General features: G+C 46.7%; 1 protein-coding gene across 1 annotated transcript; it reads left to right on the top strand.

Moving 5' to 3' along the window:
• The first annotated feature begins 4281 nt into the window (after nucleotides 1-4281).
• LOC123757730 (U-scoloptoxin(01)-Cw1a-like) lies at nucleotides 4282-5064 on the top strand. Its single transcript, XM_045741576.2, has 2 exons — nucleotides 4282-4333; nucleotides 4439-5064. The coding sequence occupies exons 1-2, from the start codon at nucleotides 4315-4317 to the stop codon at nucleotides 4813-4815; spliced, it is 396 nt and encodes a 131-aa protein (XP_045597532.1). The 5' UTR covers nucleotides 4282-4314; the 3' UTR covers nucleotides 4816-5064.
• The last annotated feature ends 17748 nt before the right edge of the window (nucleotides 5065-22812 follow it).

Genomic DNA, 22812 nt, shown 5'->3' with positions numbered 1-22812 from the left:
CAAATATCCCCAGTTTGCTAACTGTAGGTAGTAACTGAGTGACTGTAACCTATCCACCGCTGCCTACTGGATGGGGGGCGGTGTGCAGGACAAACATATAAATTGTGACACTAGCTCTCCACATATGTCAGTTGCTTAATTTAGAAATTGTACTTGTGGTCGATCTCGAACCCATTGTTGATGTGACAACTTATATTGAATTTTGTAACTAGCTCATCAAGATTGTAACTTGCTTAGCTAAATGAATTGTGGGGTTCAGTCCCTGAGCCCATTATGTGCCTCTGTAACCCTTTCCACTACCGCCCACAAGATGGGTATGGGGTGCATAATAAATGAACTAAACTAACTAGTGTTTGAATGATGGACACAACATCTGTAGGGCTGACTGGTGAAAGAAGAGAGTTTGGGTAGCTGCCTGCCTGGGTAGCTGCCTGCCTGGGTAGCTGAACTTACTTGTGTTCACTTCTTTGCACCAATGCACGCACTTGGGTATGTACACTTCTTCTGCACCAATGCACGTGCTTGGTTGTGTTCACTTCTGCCCGGCCTGCCTGTCATCTTCGGTACATTTCTATTATTTATTTATTTATGTATGTACAAGAAAGTACATTGGGTTGTGAGAGTACATAACATTGGTGCTTTTACATTTTTGCAAAGCCACTAACACCCATAGTGTTTCGGGGACCTGACATTGAGGTCAGGTGCCCTTGCAACATGCAACTGACCCCATGTCAGTGATAGGATACATCTGTAGCCATACACATGCTTTAGTGCAGAGGAAGTGCAACGTATTCTCTCGAATAATACATCGCATTTTGACGTCAGGCTCTCCAACGGACAAAATATGATTTACTATAAATCACAGCGACTCGGAAACATTCACGTTTGCTACAACTCTCCAAGGCATAACTGTGACGTGCTTGTGTCTGAAGCTAGACACAGATATAATGAAATAATCAATGATGGAGTCATTGGAGACTCCAGTGACTCCATCATTGTTTGATGGAGTGATCACTCCAATGATCACCGGAGACATCCACAGAGTTTGTCTTCTGTGGATTCCTTCCCATATTGATTTCCGAATGCATTATAGAACTGATGAGTTAGCCACTTCAGTTCGAACTGAAATGGCTAACTCTAACTAGCAGTTCTAACATTTAACTCAAATGTTTTAAACATTTTAGATCATTTCTTACTGTTCTCCTCTTATTGGAAACATGAAAACGTTACTTTGCTTGAAGCCCAAGTCGGGCAAGTGTTCTACCACTTCCTGTACCTCTGGGACAGGCGATTGAAGCGGGGTGTTTGTCAGTCCACTTCCTAAAATCTGCTGCACTTAACGTGATGGTGTTGGAGGACTCTTGATACGGTTATTAGACCCTTTTTCCTCTCCTTCACTGAGAGATTCTCGCTCTAGACCTGGAACTTCCAAGGGAATGGTCCACTGGCCACTGGATGTCCAGTCAAACTTTGCTGGAGGAATCTGTTCCTCTGAGCTGCCATCTTTTGTAGACGGCACTTGAATCTTCGATTTTTTAATCGTGTTTTGCTCATAAAGAAGGAATTTATTACCATCTTGGACTGCCTTTGAGCAGCCTGAGGGCAGTAATATTCCGGGAACATCAACAAAATCTCGTAAACTTGAGGCAAAGTGAAATTTACAACAGTTCCTCCATCTATCATTATTCTCTTATACAGGAAGTACCGCACGTCTATGGGTCATCCAATCAGGTTAGCAGACTTGTAGATGTTACCACTGCTAGGCTTAGGCTCGGCTACAAGTACCTCTGGGAGTTTGTAACATCTGCTAATGTAGATTTGATTAAATGTAAACTCTGTCAGCAAAACTATTCGGATACGTTGCATTATTATTTTGCCCGAAACGCTGTGAGTATTAGTGGCTTTAGGTATTGTATGTACTAGCTCTATAAATCCAACATTATGTTTGTAACTCATCTTCCATGTATGTACTTTTACCTGAATAAACATTTTGATTTGGTTTTGAGTTTGATTATATAATGCAATGTGAAAAAATCGCGGAATCCAGATATGATACCATCAATAGAGTTCAAGAAATGTGTGTAAGTACTTCATTCTCAATGATGTACTACCAGGAATCTTAGCCAAGTATCCCAAGTTTGGTGACTGTAGGTGCAGCCTGCACATGACTGTAGGTGCAGCCTGTACAAGACTGTAGGTGCAGCCTGCACATGATTGTAGGTGCAGCCTGCACATGACTGTAGGTGCAGCCTGTACATGATTGTAGGTGCAGCCTGTACATGACTGTAGGTGCAGCCTGCACATGACTGTAGGTGCAGCCTGTACAAGACTGTAGGTGCAGCCTGCACATGATTGTAGGTGCAGCCTGCACATGACTGTAGGTGCAGCCTGTACATGACTGTAGGTGCAGCCTGTACATGACTGTAGGTGCAGCCTGCACATGACTGTAGGTGCAGCCTGCACATGATTGTAGGTGCAGCCTGTACATGACTGTAGGTGCAGCCTGTACATGACTGTAGGTGCAGCCTGCACATGACTGTAGGGGCAACCTGCATATGACTGTAGGGGCAGCCTGCACATGACTGTAGGTGCAGCTTGTACATGACTGTAGGTGCAGCCTGCACATGACTATAGGGGCAGCCTGCACATGACTGTAGGTGCAGCCTGCACATGACCGTAGGGGCAGCCTGCACATGACTGTAGGTGCAGCCTGACCATGACTGTCGGTGCAGCCTGCACATGACTGTAGGTGCAGCCTGACCATGACTGTAGGTGCAGCCTGCACATGACTGTAGATGGAGCTTGCACATGACTGTAGGTGCAGCCTACACATGACTGTAGGGGGCAGCCTACATATGATTGTAGGTGCAGCCTGCACATGACTGTATTACAGTCTGCACATGACTGTAGGTGCAGCCTGCACGTTACTGTATTGCAGTCTGCACATGACTGAATTGCAGTCTGCACATGACTGTAGGTGCAGCCTGCACATGACTGTATTGCAGTCTACACATGACTGTAGGTACAGCCTGCACATGACTGTATTGCAGTCTGCACATGACTGCAGGTGCAGCCTGCACATGACTGTAGGTGCAGCCTGCACATGACTGTATTGCAGTCTGCACATGACTGTATTGCAGCCTGCACATGACTGTAGGTGCAGCCTGCATATGACTGTAGGTACAGCCTGCACATGACTGTAGGTGCAGCCTGCACATGACTGTAGGGGCAACCTGCCCATGACTGTAGGTGCAGCCTGCACATCTTCAAAAGATTGTCACTTGCTTAGCTAAAGGAACTATGGCGTTCTGTTCATGAACCCATTAAGTGCCTCTGTAACCCTTTCCACCACCACCCCCGGGATGGGTATATATGGGGTGCATTATAAAGAAAAATAATTGCTATACGTGGGTCCGTCGGTTAAGTTAGGTTTGGATTGGCCAGTTTAGTACACTATTTTTTGTCCATTATGACAGATCGAGATTAATTGATAGATGAAGATTAAGCCACCCGAGAGGTGTCACGGGCATGAATAGCCCGTAATAGATGGAGAGGACTGGCTGGGTGGATATGGTGGGAAAGATGAGGGAGGGGGTGAGGAGAGAGAGCCAGCGAGCGAGCCAGCAAGGTGGATTGGGGGGAGAGAGTAGAGAGGAGGCGTGGGGGAGATGTAAGGGAGGACGGTGGAGAGGGGAAGAAAGATGAGGTGGGGAAGGGGGGGAGAGAAAGGGAGACTCCTGGTGCCCTATGTAGTCTTATATATTTCTCATAGATATACACAATCTCCAGGCTGCAGCCCACAACAGCTAACGCCCAAGGTACCTATTTTACCGCTAGGTGAACAGAGACATCACGTAAAAGAAGCTACCTAATTGTTTCCGCTCAGAAGGGAATCTGGGTCTCTAGATTGTGATTCGCGTACGGTGACCAATAGGTCGCGAGACAATGTGGGAGTTGTAGTGGGGAGGTGCGCGGGCGTCTGCGTACATATCGCTGTTTTGTGTCCATAAGTGTGTGTTTGTGGGGACCTATTAGAGACGTTCTTGGCGACAAATAACTTCGTCGTGAAGCCCCCAATCATTCACAGTAACAATCGGTCCCTCGTACCTGGACGAGTCCGGTCTGGGTGCACAAGCTAGCAGCATGAAGTAGTAGTAGGCATATTTGGCAATGTTGCATCACTCACAAGGGGGAGGGTTGTGGGCGGGAGGGCTGGGAAGGGTGTGTTGGGAGCTATATAGCCCTCATCGCTGCCGTTCCACCACAGTCCACACTTGCTGCCCCACTACCACACACCTCCGTCGCTGCCTCACTATGAAGACCTTCGCACTTGGTAAGCAAGTCTCGTGTTTGTATATAGATCGTGCAAGCTAAGCTAAGTCTTGTGATTTTCTTCATTCTCTCTTTTAACTGCATGTTTCTTGGCGTCTTGTGACAGCGCTCCTTCTGGTGGGCATGGCAGTCGCCCTACCTAGAGTTCGGCGAGATTCTACACCTCTCTTCTTAGAGCTTCCGTCCAACGCCTCTCTGATCTTGGGTGATGTCAAGACAGGCTTCGACTGCGCTGATCTTCCGTATGGCTACTACGCTGACGAACCCAACAACTGTGCTATCTTTCACGTGTGTCTTCCTTACATCAACTTCGGCGAGGTCATCATCCGTCACTTCTCGTTTTTCTGCGGCGAGGGCACCATCTTCGACCAGCAGCGCCTCGTATGCGCCAAACCTCAGGAAGCCATTCCCTGCTCTCAGGCTGCAGCCTTCAAAAAGTCTAATGAGTATTTCGGTCGTGTGGATGTAAATTTCAACGAGTAAACATATGATACAAGGACCCGACCACCGACCGGGGACCTTATCACTTCCCAGGGCTCTGGTGGAGCCAGGAATGGGGTCCTCGACCCGACTACGACGACGACCGAACAGCAACTCTGACATTAACTCGAGGTTCAGATTAACTCGAGGTTCACACTAACCAAACGAACAGATCGTGAGATGCACTTCGTCCCCCGCCCCTCAGCACACTGTAACATATTTCAGTCTTGTAATAAATAAGGAACCATTTAATGACGAAACTCTTAATTAACCCGGAGAATGCGACATTTTGTCTATATTTTCAACAATCTATTTTGGATTTAATAGTCTCTTGCCATTTGAATTCACTTGTTATCCAGCGACATTTTTGTTTCACTTCTCTCTTTTTTTTTTAACATAAACCTTAGTGGTTACTGTCATTTTCTGAAATAAACCAATTTGCCTCTCTCCCTCGTTTTCCACGTGAATCGGTAATCTTCGAGAGGAAACACTATTAAAGAACTAATTAAATATTTTCTTTCGAAATACTATATATATTTTATTTAAATTTAAAATTTGTATAACCTTGCAATAATTGCCAGTAAACCTAAATATCTGTGAGAGCTGGAGTTAATACAACACTAAACTAAACTTTTACATAAATTTAATCTCGAAGGTAAACACCACAGTATTTGTGTTCAGTGAGTATGATAATTTGTTTACCTTCAAGTGCTATGTGACGACTGTTGCCAGCAGTAGTGTGTGTACCTGTATGTTAAGTAATTGTCAAAAGAAAGTGCTAATAAGCCAAGATAGATATTATGCAGTATCCCAATCAATGATTCGCAGAGGGTTTCATTGAAGGACTTGTGGCTATTTGGAACGGTGTAAAAGACAGATTTCCAATAATATTAAAATATGGACATTCTATACTTAGCAACACCAAGCAGAACAACGTAAGGGTTTTTCACGTCGGTTTTGAGGTAACCTGCGTTTATTATGTAGGAGGCAGCCGCGTGCCTGTACTGGCCTGCACCCAGGCCACACTTGTTCCATCCCTCTACCAGTACTGGCCAGCACCCAGGCCACACTTGCTCCATCCCTCTACCTGTACTGGTCTGCACCCAGGCCACACTTGTTCCATCCCTCTACCTGTACTGGTCTGCACCCAGGCCACACTTGTTCCATCCCTCTACCTGTACTGGTCTGCACCCAGGCCACACTTGTTCCATCCCTCTACCTGTACTGGTCTGCACCCAGGCCACACTTGTTCCATCCCTCTACCTGTACTGGCCAGCACCCAGGCCACACTTGCTCCATCCCTCTACCTGTACTGGCCAGCACCCAGGCCACACTTGTTCCATCCCTCTACCTGTACTGGCCAGCACCCAGGCCACACTTGCTCCATCCCTGTACCTGTACTAACCAGCACCCAGGCCACACTTATTCCATCCCTCTACCTGTACTAACCAGCACCCAGGCTCCACTTGTTCCATCCCTCTACCTGTACTGGCCAGCACCCAGGCCACACTTGTTCCATCCCTCTACCTGTACTGGCCAGCACCCAGGCTCCACTTGTTCCATCCCTCTACCTGTACTGGCCTGCACCCCAGGTCTCACTTGTTCCATCCCTCTACCTGTACTGGCCAGCACCCAGGCCTCACTTGTTCCATCCCTCTATCTGTACTGGCCAGCACCCAGGCCACACTTGTTCCATCCCTCTACCTGTACTGGCCAGCACCCAGGCTCCACTTGTTCCATCACTCTACCTGTACTGGCCTGCACCCCAGGTCTCACTTGTTCCATCCCTCTACCTGTACTGGCCAGCACCCAGGCCTCACTTGTTCCATCCCTCTACCTGTACTGGCCAGCACCCAGGCCTCACTTGCTCCATCCCTCTACCTGTACTGGCCAGCACCCAGGCCTCACTTGCTCCATCCCTCTACCTCTACTGGCCTGCACCCCAGGTCTCACTTGTTCCATCCCTCTACCTGTACTGGCCAGCACCCAGGCCTCACTTGTTCCATCCCTCTATCTGTACTGGCCAGCACCCAGGCCACACTTGTTCCATCCCTCTACCTGTACTGGCCAGCACCCAGGCCTCACTTGTTCCATCCCTCTACCTGTACTGGCCAGCACCCAGGCTCCACTTGTTCCATCCCTCTACCTGTACTGGCCAGCACCCAGGCCACACTTGCTCCATCCCTCTACCTGTACTGGCCAGCACCCAGGCTCCACTTGTTCCATCCCTCTACCTGTACTGGCCTACACCCAGGCCTCACTTGCTCCATCCCTCTACCTGTACTGGCCTGCACCCAGGCCTCACTTGCTCCATCCCTCTACCTGTACTGGCCAGCACCCAGGCCACACTTGTTCCATCCCTCTACCTGTACTGGCCTGCACCCAGGCCACACTTGTTCCATCCCTCTACCTGTACTGGCCAGCACCCAGGCCACACTTGTTCCATCCCTCTACCTGTACTGGCCAGCACCCAGGCCACACTTGTTCCATCCCTCTACCTGTACTGGCCAGCACCCAGGCCACACTTGTTCCATCCCTCTACCTGTACTGGCCTGCACCCAGGCCTCACTTGCTCCATCCCTCTACCTGTACTGGCCTGCACCCAGGCCACACTTGCTCCATCCCTCTACCTGTACTGGCCAGCACCCAGGCCACACTTGTTCCATCCCTCTACCTGTACTGGCCTGCACCCAGGCCACACTTGTTCCATCCCTCTACCTGTACTGGCCTGCACCCAGGCTCCACTTGTTCCATCCCTCTACCTGTACTGGCCTGCACCCAGGCCTCACTTGTTCCATCCCTCTACCTGTACTGGCCTGCACCCAGGCTCCACTTGTTCCATCCCTCTACCTGTACTGGCCTGCACCCAGGCCTCACTTGTTCCATCCCTCTACCTGTACTGGCCTGCACCCAGGCTCCACTTGTTCCATCCCTCTACCTGTACTGGCCTGCACCCAGGCTCCACTTGTTCCATCCCTCTACCTGTACTGGCCTGCACCCAGGCTCCACTTGTTCCATCCCTCTACCTGTACTGGCCAGCACCCAGGCCTCACTTGTTCCATCCCTCTACCTGTACTGGCCTGCACCCAGGCCTCACTTGTTCCATCCCTCTACCTGTACTGGCCTGCACCCAGGCTCCACTTGTTCCATCCCTCTACCTGTACTGGCCTGCACCCAGGCTCCACTTGTTCCATCCCTCTACCTGTACTGGCCTGCACCCAGGCTCCACTTGTTCCATCCCTCTACCTGTACTGGCCAGCACCCAGGCCTCACTTGTTCCATCCCTCTACCTGTACTGGCCTGCACCCAGGCTCCACTTGTTCCATCCCTCTACCTGTACTGGCCTGCACCCCAGGTCTCACTTGTTCCATCCCTCTACCTGTACTGGCCTGCACCCAGGCTCCACTTGTTCCATCCCTCTACCTGTACTGGCCAGCACCCAGGCTCCACTTGTTCCATCCCTCTACCTGTACTGGCCAGCACCCAGGCTCCACTTGTTCCATCCCTCTACCTGTACTGGCCAGCACCCAGGCTCCACTTGTTCCATCCCTCTACCTGTACTGGCCAGCACCCAGGCTCCACTTGTTCCATCCCTCTACCGCTGTATTTGTTAATGATAGCTTTCCAATATTTGTTCGGCTCCTTTTTTTCTATGACCTCTTGTTCTTGAAGTTATAGGTTCAAAAATTATTCTTCGTCAGTTTTGTAGAGACCTGTTACAATTGTGTATGTAATGATCATATTACCTCTCTTTTTTTACCTTTTGTCTTCTACATTTGGCATATTTATCGCCTCAAGCATCTCCTCGTTGCTCGTGGGTTTTTAATTCCGGAATCCATTTCGTACCCTGGTCTTCCCACCTCTTCCAGTCTACCGAGGTGCTTCATAAGGTCTGAGCAACGTACAACTGCTGCATTTGGTTGTGTGTTTACTATTTGTATTTACTACTTGTACCTGTAGGATCGAGCTGATAGCTCTTAAACCCCGCCTTTTTAACCGTCTGTTGACTAATGTACTGACTCCCGACCTATTTTCCTCTATCATATCTAGTATACTACTGTATATTTCTAACACACCAGGGGGCACACGCACTAGGGGACTCAGGTGGAAACCCAATTGAGTTACAGAGACATTAGAAAGAACTTTTTCAGTGTCAGAGTAGTTAACAAATGGAATGCATTAAGCAGTGATGTGGTGGAGGCTGACTCCTTAGACAGTTTCAGGTGTGGATATGATAGAGCCCAGCAGGCTCTATCTATTGTACGTACACCAGTTGATTGACGGTTGAGATTCTGGACCAAAAAGCCAAAGATCAACCCCTGTAAGCCCAATTAGGTGCATACAATTAGGTAAGTGCGTGCGCATCTCAAGTAACTGCCTAACTCCCAGGTACCTATTTACTACTAGGTGAACAGGTGCAGCAGGTGAAATAAACTGACCAATTTGTCTCTGCCTCGGTCGGGAATCGATTCCGGGCCTTTATGACTACGACCCCAGGGCGCTGTCCGCTCGGATATGTGTATGTGTACTCGCCTAATTGTGCTTGCGGGGTTGAGCTTAGGTTCTTTGGTTCCGCCTCTCAGCTGTCAATCAGCTGGTGTACAGGTGCCTGAACCTATTGGGCTCTATCATAACTACATCTGAAAATGTGTATGGAGTCTGCCTCCACCACATCACTTCCCAATGTATTCCATTTTGTTAGCTACTGACACTGAAAAAATTATTTCTAATGTGTGTGTACTAACCTATTTGTGTCTGCAGGATCAAGCATTAGCTCTTGGACCCAACATTCTAGCCATCGGTTGATTAAAGCAATGACTCCTGTCCTATTTCCCTACCTACCTTGAGGCTACCTTGAGGTGCTTCCGGGGCACCTCAAGGTAGCCTCAAGGTAGGTAGGGAAATAGGACAGGAGTCATTGCTTTAAACAACCGATGGCTAGAATGTTGGGTCCAAGATTCTAGCCATCGGTTGTTTAAAGCCTATCATATCATATCATATCACCCTATCATATCACTTTTAAATTTATGAATGGCGTTTGTTTCTATAACCTGCTTCTTTAGCTCATTTGACTTCCCCACTACTCTTACGCTACATTACCTTGCTGTTGCCTTGCGATGATTTCGGGGCTCAGCGTCCCCGCGGCCCAGTCCTCGACCAGGCTGTTGGACGCGGCAGGTCGCAGCCTGACGTATGAATCACAGCCTGGTTAATCTGGTCTAGGTAAGCAATTATCAAAAGAAGGCACCAAACCGGGAAGGCTATGTAGCACCACCATCAAATGTGCGGAATGATCAGAGGGCGCTAAATATCATCAAGGATGCCAATACGAGAACAGAAACGCATAAGGCGAACGATATCAAAAGTATTCGATTCACCAAGAATTCTATCGAGGGCCAAGTGACCGCGAGGGACGGTCGGAAAGCAAGACACACGCTCGTCCCGGAAGTCAGGACATTCAACAAGAATGTGCACGACTGTAAGAGGGACAATGCAATTTGCACAATAAGGAGCAGGGAGGTACTCCATTAAGTGTCCATGAGTTAAGCGTGTATGGCCAATACACAACCTCGCCAGAGCCGTTTCCCATCGCCGGTTACGGTAGTAGGAGGAAGGCCATGAGGTCACACTACTATTAAGAGTATGCAGTTTGTTACCAGTAACAGAAGACCAACAACAGGCTCCAGTATGTTTCTGTGAATAATTCAATTTCTCCCACCCTACCCATCAACATTGGTGTTCCTCAGGGCAGCATACTTGGCTCTCTCCTCTTTCTCATCTACATTAATGACCTTCCAAATGCCTCCCAACATCTCAAACCAATTCTATTTGCTGACGACACAACCTTCATTTACTCCAGTCCTGACCCCATTGCTGTAAATGTCACAGTGAATGCTGAGCTAAATAAAGTCAATCTTTGGTTAACTGCCAACAAACTCACCCTCAATATTGACAAAACACTCTATATTTTGTTTGGCAATAAATCCTCAAATCAAATAAATCTCAGGATAAACAATACCCAAATTTGTAACAAAGAAGATATCAAAATCCTTGGCGTTCTCATTGACCACAAGCTGGATTTCCAGGGACACATTCTAAATATATCAAAAAAAGATTAAAAAACTGTTGGCATTCTTTCTAAGATCAGATATTATGTACCTCGCCCTGCCCTGGTGACACTCTATTACTCTCTCATCTATCCTTATCTCAACTATGGTATTTGTGCTTGGGATTCTACTACCCAAAATCATTTACATCCTCTAATTACCCAACACAAAGCTGCTATTAGGACAATCTCTAACTCTGGCCCCAGACATCACTCGGTACCCTTACTCAAATCTCTGAATATGTTAGATATTAAGTCACTGCACATCCTCTCATGTGCATTTTATATATATAAAACGTTGAACTGTAATGTCAATCCTGACCTTAAAAGCTTCCTAGAAGGTTGTAACAGATCCCATGAGCACCACACCAGAAACAAATACCTATATGATATTCCAAGAGTACGACTTAGTCAAACTAGAAATGCTTTACAAATCAAGGGACCCAGAATGTGGAATGACCTTCCCAATTATGTTAAAGACTGTACCTCTCCCAACCAGTTTAAGATAAAAACTAAGTGCTACCTAATTAACTCCATGTAACCTACCTCACCCCTAAAATGTCAACCCAAGTCTACTATTTTAAACAATGCTGTTTGTTGACCAAATTGTATTTTTGCTATTTTTTCTGCCTTGTTCCCCCCTTTTTTTTATTTGTTTTATTTTCTTAACGCAATTTATACTTTAATCTCAATTAGTATTAAGTTTTAGTCTTAGTGTTTTTCCTGCCCGAAACGCTTGGCGTAATAGTGGCTTTAGGCATTGTATGTACTAGCTCTATCTATAAATCCATCGTGTTGTATCTCACCTTGTATGTATGTACTTTACCTGAATAAATATTTGTATTTGTATTTTGCACAAATACAAATACAAATATTTATTCAGGTAAAGTACATACATACAAGGTGAGATACAAACATTGATGGATTTATAGATAGAGCTAGTACATACAATGCCTAAAGCCACTATTACGCAAAACGTTTTGGGCAGGAAAAACACTAAGACTAAAACATAATACTAACTGAGATTAAAGTATAAATTGTGTTGTGAAAAAATCAGAAAAAATTAAAAAAAAAATGGGGGGGGGGTGAACATGGCAGAAAAAACAAAAATACAATTTGGTCAACAAACAGCATTGTTAAAAATCGTAGACATGGGTTGACATTTTGGGGTGAGGTAGGTTACATGGAGTTAATTAGGTAGTACTTAGTTTTTATCTTAAACTGGTTGGGAGAGGTACAGTCTTTAACATGATTGGGAAGGTCATTCCACATTCTGGGTCCCTTGATTTGTAAAGCATTTCTAGTTTGACTAAGTCGTACTCTTAATTGGAATATCAAATAGGTATTTGTTTCTGGTGTGGTGCTCATGGGATCTGTTACAACCTTCTAGGAAGCTTTTAAGGTCAGGATTGACATTACAGTTCAGCGTTTTATATATATAGAATACACATGAGAGGATGTGCAGTGACTTAATATCTAACATATTCAGAGATTTGAGTAAGAGTACCGAGTGATGTCTGGGGCCAGAGTTAGAGATTGTCCTAATAGCAGCTTTGTGTTGGGTAATTAGAGGATGTAAATGATTTTGGGTAGTAGAATCCCAAGCACAAATACCATAGTTGAGATAAGGATAGATGAGAGAGTAATAGAGTGTCACCAGGGCAGGGCGGGGTACATAATATCTGATCTTAGAAAGGATGCCAACAGTTTTTTTTAACTTTTTTTGATATATTTAGAATGTGTCCCTGGAAATTCAGCTTGTGGTCAATGACAACGCCAAGGAATTTTCCATCTACTTTGTTACAAATTTGGGTATTGTTAATCCTGAGATTTATTTGATTTGAGGATTTATTGCCAAACAAAATATAGAAAGTTTTGTCAATGTTGAGGATGAGTTTGTTGGCAGTTAGCCAGAGATGGACTTAATTTAGCTCAGTTTTCACAGTGACATTTAGAGAAAGGGAGTCAGGACTGGAGTAAATGAAGGTCGTGTCGTCAGCAAATAGAATTGGTTTGAGATGTTGGGAGGCATTTGGGAGGTCATTAATGTAGATGAGAAAGAGGAGAGAGCCAAGTATGCTGCCCTTGGGAACACCAATGTTGATGGGTAGCGTGGGAGAAATTGAATTATTCACAGAAACATATTGGAGCCTGTCAGTAAGGTAAGACTTAAGGTATTGCAGGGAGTGATCTCTGACTCCATAATGTTATATTTTAAGAAGAAGGTTTTGGTGGTTGACAGTGTCAAAAGCCTTACGCAGGTCCACAAATAACCCAACAGGGAACTCATTTTTATCAAGAGCTGCATGTAGCAAGTTAATCATACAAATAAGTGCATCGTTAGTGCTTTTTGGGGGGTCTGAAGCCATATTGACAAGAGCTAAGTATATTGTGTTTGGCTAGATAAGAGTAAAGCTGCTTGTAAATAAGTTTTTCAAATATTTTAGACAAGTTTGGCAGAATTGATATAGGTCTGAAGTTGTTAACATCAGTGGGATCACCACATTTGTGGACAGGGGTTACTCTCGCTTGTATTTGTATTTGTAATCCTGCCAACGAGCAAGGATGGAGGAATGAATAACTGGGTAAAAATCGGAATAAGAAATACCTTTACGGGAGATGGGACAAGAGCGGACAGCTTCCCTGGCGACAGCGTCCGCACGCTCATTTAAAGAGACTCCAATATGGCTGGGAACCCAACAAAACTCAACTGACTTAAATAAAAAACAGCGTATGTTGAATCTCTACAACCACTGGATGGACCGGATTACAGGACCCGAGAGTCATGAGGGCACTACGAGAGTCAACGACAACCACAAAGGAAGATTGACAACGAGAAAGCAAGAGACGAAGAGCATAGAGAATAGAATAAAGTTCCACTGTGAAGACGTTAGTCTCCGGAGGTAGGCCACATATAAGTGTAGTCAGGAAAAACAACAGAGTAGCCAATTCCATCTGCAGACTTAGACCCATCGGTGAAAATGGAAATGGAGTGGAAGTGTGAAGAAAAGTGTTCATGGAAAAGGCGTTTCAGAACCGTAGGAGGGGTAAAAACTTTAGTGATACATTTCAGGGAAGTACAAAATTTAGGAATGGGGACCCTCCACAGGGGAAAGGACGGAACAATACGAGGAGAAACATTGGTAATACGAATCGAAAGAGAATCTTGTAAGCGAGATAACCGGACAGAAAGAGGAAGGTGGTGAAGAGGAACAGGACCGACAGGAGGGGTAAATGTCAAAGCATAACAGAGGCGAGAGTAAGGATGTTATAAGAACTGTGCAAGATAATGAAGACAAAAGCGATCCTGGCGGTCCTGAATAGATAGAAAGCCAGTGTCAACATGCAAGCTGAGGGCGGGAGTCGAACGAAAGGCACCAGAGTTGAGGCACAACCCAGTATGGTGCAAAGCATCATGACGGCGAAGAGTAGGAGATGCAGACAAGTAAGCAGGGCAACCATAATCGAGTTATGACAGTACAAGAGAGGAATGTAAAAGAGGAGCATGCGCCTATCTGCTCCCTAAGAAGTATGGGACAAAACCTTAAGGAGGTTAGGTGCCTTAGAGCATTCAACTCGGAGGTAAAAGATATGGGCCGACCAAAACAAACTAGTGTCAAAGATTAACCCCAAAAATTTAGCGGAATCCCTATACACAAGGGGATGACCATAAAGCGACAAAGAGGGCCGAAGAATGACACACTTCCGAGTAAAAGACATAGCACAAGTTTTAGACGTAGGGAACTTGAAGCCATGATCGGTGGCCCAAGACGACACGGCATCAATCACAAGTTGAAGCCGCCAATGAAGGAGAGGCGAATCATCACCCCGACAACGAAGAGTAAGATCGTCGACATGGAGAGCGGAAAAGATACCAGAAGGAAGAGAGGAAAAGATACCAGAAGGAAGAGAGGAAAGAAGACCATTGAGGGCAACCAGAAAAAGTAGTGCTCAGAACTCTACCTTGGGTCACACCTTCGTATTGTCGAAAAGAGGCAGAGAGAGAAAGTGGCACCAAGCCTTACTCGAAAGAAACGACGAGAGAGGAAGCTTTGGAGGAAGAGAGAGAGATTACCACGAAGGCCAGGAAAACAAAGTTGTGACAGAACATGATATCTCCAGGCAGTGTCGTAAGCCTTTTCCAGATCAAAAAGGACGGCAACAACGGAGGTCTTTACAGCAAAAGCAGAACGCATATAGAATTCCAAGTTCACCAGGACATCTGTCGTGCAGCTGCATTTGCCAAAACCGAATTGAGAGGGGGAGAGGAGGTGATAGTGTTCTAAGAACCACATCAAACGAACATTAACCATATGTTCAAAGACTTTGCAGACACAACTCGTGAGGGCAATAAGGCGGAAGTCCTGAGGGGATGTCCCGAGAGACCCTGGTTCCCAAACACGGAAGACAACAACATCGAGCCAGTCCTCAGGGACTGACGACGACTCCCAGACCCGGTTATCCAAACTCAGCAAATACTGAGACGTGCATGGAAAGAGATGGCGAAGCATCTCATAATGAATGTCATCGAAGCCCGCTGCCATAGAACCGCAGAGGGTCAGGGCAGACTGAAGTTGAGAGAGAGAGAGAAGGGATCGTTATAGGGAAGGGTGAGATTCGTACAGAAATCTAAAGGATGAGATTCAAGAACAGGCTTGTGAAGAAGGAAAGACTGAGGATGAGTAGAACCAGAGCTAACAGACGAAAAGTGGGAACCCAGTTCTGCCGCAACCTTCACCGGGTCCACTATGAGAGTACCACGGAGGTGAAGGACCGGCGAGACATCTGGAACGAACTTACCCGCTATCTTGCGGATTGGCTTCCAGATCTGTGGCAGAGGAGTTTCGGACGTAATGGTGAAAACATAAGACTTCCAACACTCACGTTTAGCCATATGAATGGTCCTACGGGCCACCGCACTCACTTACCGAAATAAAAGAAAAGAATCAGCTGTCTGCCGGCAGTGGTGTCTTTTCCAGGCAGTGGTGCCTTTTCCACTTACAGCGGACAGCCCGAGCACAGTCCACATTCCACCAGGGAACGCACTTCCGCGTGCCATGAGAGGTAGAGCGAGGAATAGAGTGAAGGGCAGCGTTAAAGATGGTGTCATGAAAAAGGAGGAGGGCGCGAGGGAGAGGCAGAATGGAGAGGTCGGAGAGAGCAGCTTGGAGGGTAAAGTGGTTCCAGTCTGCCTTGGCAAACTGCCACCTAGGGAAGGAGATGGGAGGGTGAAAACGATTCGAACGATTCTTCGCGGCAGGGGATCGTATTCCAGGGACCTGCCCGAAACGCTACGCGTACTAGTGGCTGTACAAGAATGTAACAACTCTTGTATATGTCTCAAAAAAACAAAACAAAAAAAACAAAAAAAAAACAGGCGTACAGTAACAAGGATGGGGAAATGGTCACTGCTATAGAGGTCATCAAGAACCCGCTACGAGAAATCCAAGTAAAGAGACGACGAGCAGAGAGAAAGATCAAGACAGGAAAGGGTGCGAGTTCGAGAGTCCACATGGGTGGGCTCACCAGAATTCAGAGGAGACAGGGAAGAAGAGAGAACGAACGGTTCAAGACGGCGACCCCGGGTGTGTGTAAGAACATCCCCCCAGTGGGTATGTCGACAATTAAAATCACCCAGCAGGAGCACAGGCTCCGGCAAGGAATCCAGGAGGTGTTTAAGATCAGGAAGAGAAAGCGGGACATGTGGGGGGGAGATAAATGGAACAAACCATATACCATTTACTCACAAAGGCACAAGCATGCAGAACATTGGAGAGGCGATGGAAAAAGTAGGGGGAACACAGGGAACATCAGAACGAATCAAGAAAGCAGTAGAGTTACCGGCTCCAGCAAAAGCTGGGGGGAGGGAAGAGAGAAATGAATAGCAACGGAAGCGACCAGGACGAGCATCAAGCATCAGCTCCTGGAGACAGACATAAAGAGGGGAAAACTGTGAAATCAGAAGCTGGAGTTCATGGAAATTGGCGTAATATCCACGAATATTCCATTGAAGAGTAGACATCGACAAAAGGAGAAAGGACATCAACAGAAAACAATGAAGAAACAAAGGTTAAAACGAACACAGCATGTTAAAGAAGCTCAGAATCGGGATCAGGGTCAGCGAGGTCAGAGTTAGGGGGCATGCGTTAACTTGAGTAAGGATGGATGGAAGGGAGCGGGAGGACAGACCAGAGGCGGACGAGTTAGGGGGCATGCGTTAACTTGAGTAAGGATGGAGGGAAGGGAGTGGAAGGACCGACCAGAGGGTCCGGTGAAGGAGGAGGAGGAGACAAACGAGGGTCAAGGACAGCAGGAGTAGGGGCAGAAACCGGGAAGCGCACCCCAGTAAGGGCAGCAATCGAGAGGAAAGCGGGGCCAAGAAACCTCCATAGCAGGAACAGGGGGCTTGACCACCAAAACGAGAGGGGATGGAGCGAGGGGATGGAGCGATAGAGTCAGAGGTGGGGGGCGAGGAAGAAAGTGAAGCTTTCTTACCCGCCGGGGAGGAGGAAGGAGATGAGCCACGCTTTCGCTTGTGACTCAATGAGACAGGTGTTCCAGCAACAACGTACTGGGCAACAGACTCAAGCATCTCAACAGGAGAAGAAGAACGAGAGCGAATAACACGACGATCGCTGGGAGAGTGATGGACATCAGCCCGCACAGACAAGTGGCATGGAGAGCTAAGAGACGGAGGAAAAGGATGGGAAGGAGGAACGAAAGGAGATAAGAAAGAAGACACAGGAGACATGACAGACTAGGTAGAAAGAAGGGCAACCCATGACAGAGAACCAGGAGGGGGACCCTTCGGGATAGAACATAAAGGAACAGGGGAGGAGGCGGTGGGCGTGTCTGGGTCTAAGGCCTGGAAACGGTTATGAGACTGAGGAAGGTGGGAAGGACGAGGAGAGGAAGAGCGCATCACGCGAACATAAGAGACACCAGCGTAAGGGGGGAAGGCCAACTTGGTGCCTCGCCTCAGGAAAAGACAAACGTTCCCAGTGCTTCAAGGTGAGGATGGCTGCCTCAAGCTTGTAAGGTATACACGCACGGGAGAAGGTAGGGTGGGCCTCACCGCAAATGAGGCAGCAAGCCTGGGGAGAAGTGCACTCCGACTTAGAGTGACCTTCGTCCCCACACAAGGGACAGAGAGAGAGAGACAGTATCTCTCTGTCTCGTCTGAGAGCATTGGAGGGCACCATGCCCAAACTTCCAGCACTTATTACAAAGCCGAGGAGAGGGAATGTACTCTTGAATGGAGCATCAGGCACTAGCAAGAATGACAAAGGGCGGAAGGCTCCTACCATCAAAGGTAATTTTCACAACCCGAAGGGGCTGACGGCCTTTTGATTCCTAACACCGGTGGCAACATGGTGCGGGAGGAGAATAGTGCCAACACTGGCGTTTAACCGAGCATTCTTGGAGACCCCAAACACGGTTCTCACCAATACAGAATAAGGCAGCAAAGCGGGTAGTTGCATCCTGAGAAGGAGCAGCAACGATACGTGTACCGAGACGGGTGGGATTGAACGTAAAAGAGGCATCCACGAAATCAACAATGTGCCTATGGAGGGAAAAATCGTCAGGAGAAGTTGAATCTAAATGATGGAGGTCAAAGTACTTAGTCCACGTAGCAGGACCAAACAAGGCGTGGTACAAATTAGTATGGGAAGGGATCGTGTGAGTGCGGCGGTGGCAGGGACGGCATTGAGAACCCCTAGAGAGAGAGGGGTTAAAAGGCGCAGTAGTTAAAATGAGAGACGGAGCCGGGCCAGGGGACGAGGTGGTCACTGCTGAGGGCTTAGGGCTCAACTCAACCACAGAGGAGGGAGGGGAGCTGAGGGGAGTAGTCAGGAAGGTCAGAGGAGAAGCTAGGTCTGTTCCCAATGTAGCAGGGGTTACAGAGCCCGGTCTTCCAACACAGTCCAACTCGAGGACCTGGTCGCCCACCCCACGAGCCTAAGAAGCCATAAGAGGAACAGGAGTCATTGGCATGAAGACGAGAGGGAAGACTTTCATTCACGATTGTGCCCCTACACCCTCCACGAAACCAAAATTAGAGGACAGGACACCCAACAAGAGACATGTTGCCAGTCTTACCGGGGGCCCCCCAGGGGTGCGTCGTGAGTATACGCCCCACAAACGCCACCTTAAGAACCATCAGTCCGTCGAGATCGGGTTCAGTGACGAAAGAAGGATTGACAATAAAAGCGTCCCCTCGCTCGAGACGTTGGGTACCACGGTTTTGCGGGTGAGAGAGTATGCCTCCTCAAACACCCGGACGTCAAAACAAAAGAAATCCAAAAGAATAATCAAGACTGACAAAAGGTCGGCGGGAAATGACAATTACAAAGGAGAAGAAGGGGGGGGGGGAAAGAAAAATGAAACACAAGGAACAGGAAAAAGAGATCCAGCATAATTGGAGAAGACAGCAGCTGGATCATAAGACCCCAAAAGGACAGAAGACTGACCCATGGAGCATCACACTCTGGCAGCCGCCCACCAAGCCCCCTCACGGCGACAACGGGCCGGTAGGGAGGGGGTGATCAGGGCTAATAAACCTGCTAAATGAAAACTTTTTAACATTTCTATGACTCGTCTGAGTCTCAAGTGTGTGGGGTGTATGTGTTTGTGTGTGTGTGGGGTGTATGTGTGTGTGTATGTGTGTGGGGTGTGTGTGTGTGGGGTGTGTGTGGGGTGTATGTGTGTGTGTGTGTGTGGGGTGTATGTGTGTGTGTATGTGTGTGGGGTGTGTGTGTGTGGGGTGTGTGTGTGGGGTGTATGTGTGGGGTGTATGTGTGTGTGTATTTACTATATGTATCTGCTGAATCAAGCTATTAGCTCTTGATCCCCGCCTTTCTAACCAGTGTATTTTTTCTCTATTATGTCCACTATATACATACACTTCTCTCTAACACACACATTCACAGGAAGCAACCCGTAGCAGCTGTCTAACTCCCAGGTACCTATTTACTGCTAGGTGAACAGGGGCACCAGGGTGAAAGTAACTCTGCCAATTTGTTTCTGCCTTTGCCGGGGATCGAACCCGGGCCCTTAGGATTACGACTCCAGAGCGCTGTTCATTCAGCTGCGAAGCCACATGGATGTATGTGTGAATGTGTATTCACCTAGTTGTGCTTCCGGGGTTGAGCTCTGCTCTTTTGGCCTGCCTCTCAACTGTCAATCAACTGTTTCTTCTACTACTACTATTTTTTTCCCCCACACCACACACACACACACACACACACAGACACACAGACACACACACACACACACAGGTACCTGGGAGTTAGTCAGCTGTCACGGGCTGCTTCCTGGTGTGTGTGTACTCACAAGTAGGTGAGTACACACACACCAGGAAGCAGCCCGTGACAGCTGACTAACTCCCAGGTACCTATTTATTGCTAGGTAACAGGGGCTTAGGGTGAACGAAACTCTGCCCGGCCGTCGTTTCTCGCCGGCGCCCTGGATCGAACCCGGGACCACAGGATCACGTGTCTAGCATGCTGTCCCCTCGGCCACCGGCTACCAACGGGATGTGTGTGTGTACTCACCTAGTTGTACTCACCTAGTTGTGTTTGCAGGGGTTGAGCTCTGGCTCTTTGATCCCGCCTCTCAACTGTCAATCAACTAATTACAGATTCCTGAGCCAACAGGGCTCTATCATATCTACATTTGAAACTGTGCATGGAGTCAGCCTCCACCACATCACTTCCTAGTGCATTCCATTTACTAACTACTCTGACACTGAAAAAGTTCTTTCTAATGTCTCTGTGGCTCATTTGGGTACTCAGCTTGTGTGTGTGTGTGTGTAATTACCTAAGTGTAATTACCTAAGTGTAGTTACAGGATGAGAGCTACGCTCGTGGTGTCCCGTCTTCCCAGCACTCTTTGTCATATAGCGCTTTGAAACTACTGACGGTTTTGGCCTCCACCACCTTCTCACCTAACTTGTTCCAACCGTCTACCACTCTGCTTACAAAAGTGAATTTTCTTATATTTCTCCGGCAGCTTTGTTTCGTTAGCTTAAATCTATGACCTCTTGTTCTTAAAGTTCCGGGTCTCAGGAATTCTTCCCTATCAATTTTATCGATTCCTGTTACTATTTTGAACGTAGTGATCATATCGCCTCTTTTTCTTCTGTCTTCTAGTTTTGGCATGTTTAATGCCTCTAACCTCTCCTCGTAGCTCTTGCCCTTCAGTTCTAGAAGCCACTTAGTAGCATGACTTTACACCTTTTCCAGTTTGTTGATGTGCTTCTTAAGATTCTTCGATTAAGATTCTTCGATAAGATCTTAACGATTCTTCGCGGCAGGGGATCGTATTCCAGGGACCTGCCCGAAACGCTACGCGTACTAGTGGCTGTACAAGAATGTAACAACTCTTGTATATATCTCAAAAAAAAAAAAAGATATGGGCACCATACAACCGCTGCATATTCCAGCTTTGGTCTAACAAAAGTCGTAAACAATTTCTTTAGTATTTCTCCATCCATGTATTTAAAAGCAATTCTGAAGGTAGAAAGTGTAGCATAGGCTCCTTGCACAATGTTCTTAATGTGGTCCTCAGGTGATAGTTTTCTATCTAGAACCACCCCTAGATCCCTTTCTTTGTCAGAATTCTTTAAAGATTTCTCACACAATTTATAGGTTGTGTGGGGTCTATGTTCTCCAATTCCACATTCCATAACATGGCATTTATTCACATTAAATTCACATTTGCCAAGTGATGCTCCATATACTTATTTTGTTCAGGTCTTTTTGAAGGGCATGACAATCATCTACGTTTCTTATCTTCCCTATTATCTTAGCATCATCAGCAAACATGTTCATATAATTCTGTATTCCCACTGGTAGATCGTTTATGTAGACAATGAACATTACCGGTGCAAGAACTGAACCCTGTGGTACTCCACTCGTGACATTCCTCCAATCCGATACATTGCCTCTGATCACAGCCCTCATTTTTCTGTCAGTTAGGAAATTTTTCATCCATGTTAGAAGCTTACCTATCACCCTTCCAATATGTTCCAGTTTCCAGAACAACGTCTTATGGGGAACTCTGTCGAAAGCCTTTTTTAGGTCCAGATAGATGCAGTCAACCCAACCCTCTTTCCTGTAAAATCTCTGTGGCTCGATCATAAAAACTGAGTAAGTTCATTACACAGGACCTTCCAGATTGAAAACCATACTGTGTCTGATATTATATCGTTTATCTCCAGGTGTTCTACCCATTTAGTTTTAATAATTTTTTCCAATGTTTTGACTATTACACTTGTCAATGATACAGGTCTATAATTAAGGGGGTCTTCCCTGCTTCCACTTTTGTAGATTGGAACTATGTTAGCCTTTTTCCACACATCAGCTACAACTCCTGTAAACAGGGATGCCTGAAAAATCAGTTTAAGTGGAATGCTGAGCTCAGGTTCACATTCTCTCAGAACCCATGGTGAAACTCCATCTGGACCAACTGCTTTGTTCTTACTTAGCTCCTTGAGCATTTTTTCCACTTCGTCTCTAGACACCTCTATGTGCTCTATGCTGTTCTCTGGAATTCTTATTGTGTCTGGTTCCCTGAAGATTTCATTTTGTACAAACACACTTTGGAATTTTTCGTTTAATGTTTAACACATTTCCTTATTTCCTTTTCATTTTCCATGAATCTATTTCCCATTTTCAACCTCTGAACATTATATCCTTTACCTGCAATTTGTTGTTTATGAATTTATAGAATAGACCCGGTTCTGTTTTACATTTGTCTGCAATCCCTTTTTCAAAATTTATTTCTGCCTCTCTCCTCGCTGTGAGGTGACACACACACTTCTCAGTGTGTGTGTGTGTGTGTGTGTGTGTGTGTGTGTGTGTGTGTGTGTGTGTGTGTGTGTGTGTGTGTGT

Source organism: Procambarus clarkii, chromosome 19 (genome assembly GCF_040958095.1).
Source record: "Procambarus clarkii isolate CNS0578487 chromosome 19, FALCON_Pclarkii_2.0, whole genome shotgun sequence".
Classification (NCBI taxonomy): Eukaryota; Metazoa; Arthropoda; class Malacostraca; order Decapoda; family Cambaridae; genus Procambarus; species Procambarus clarkii.
Note: the sequence above shows the minus strand (reverse complement) of the source record. Positions and strands in the feature narration are given on the sequence as shown.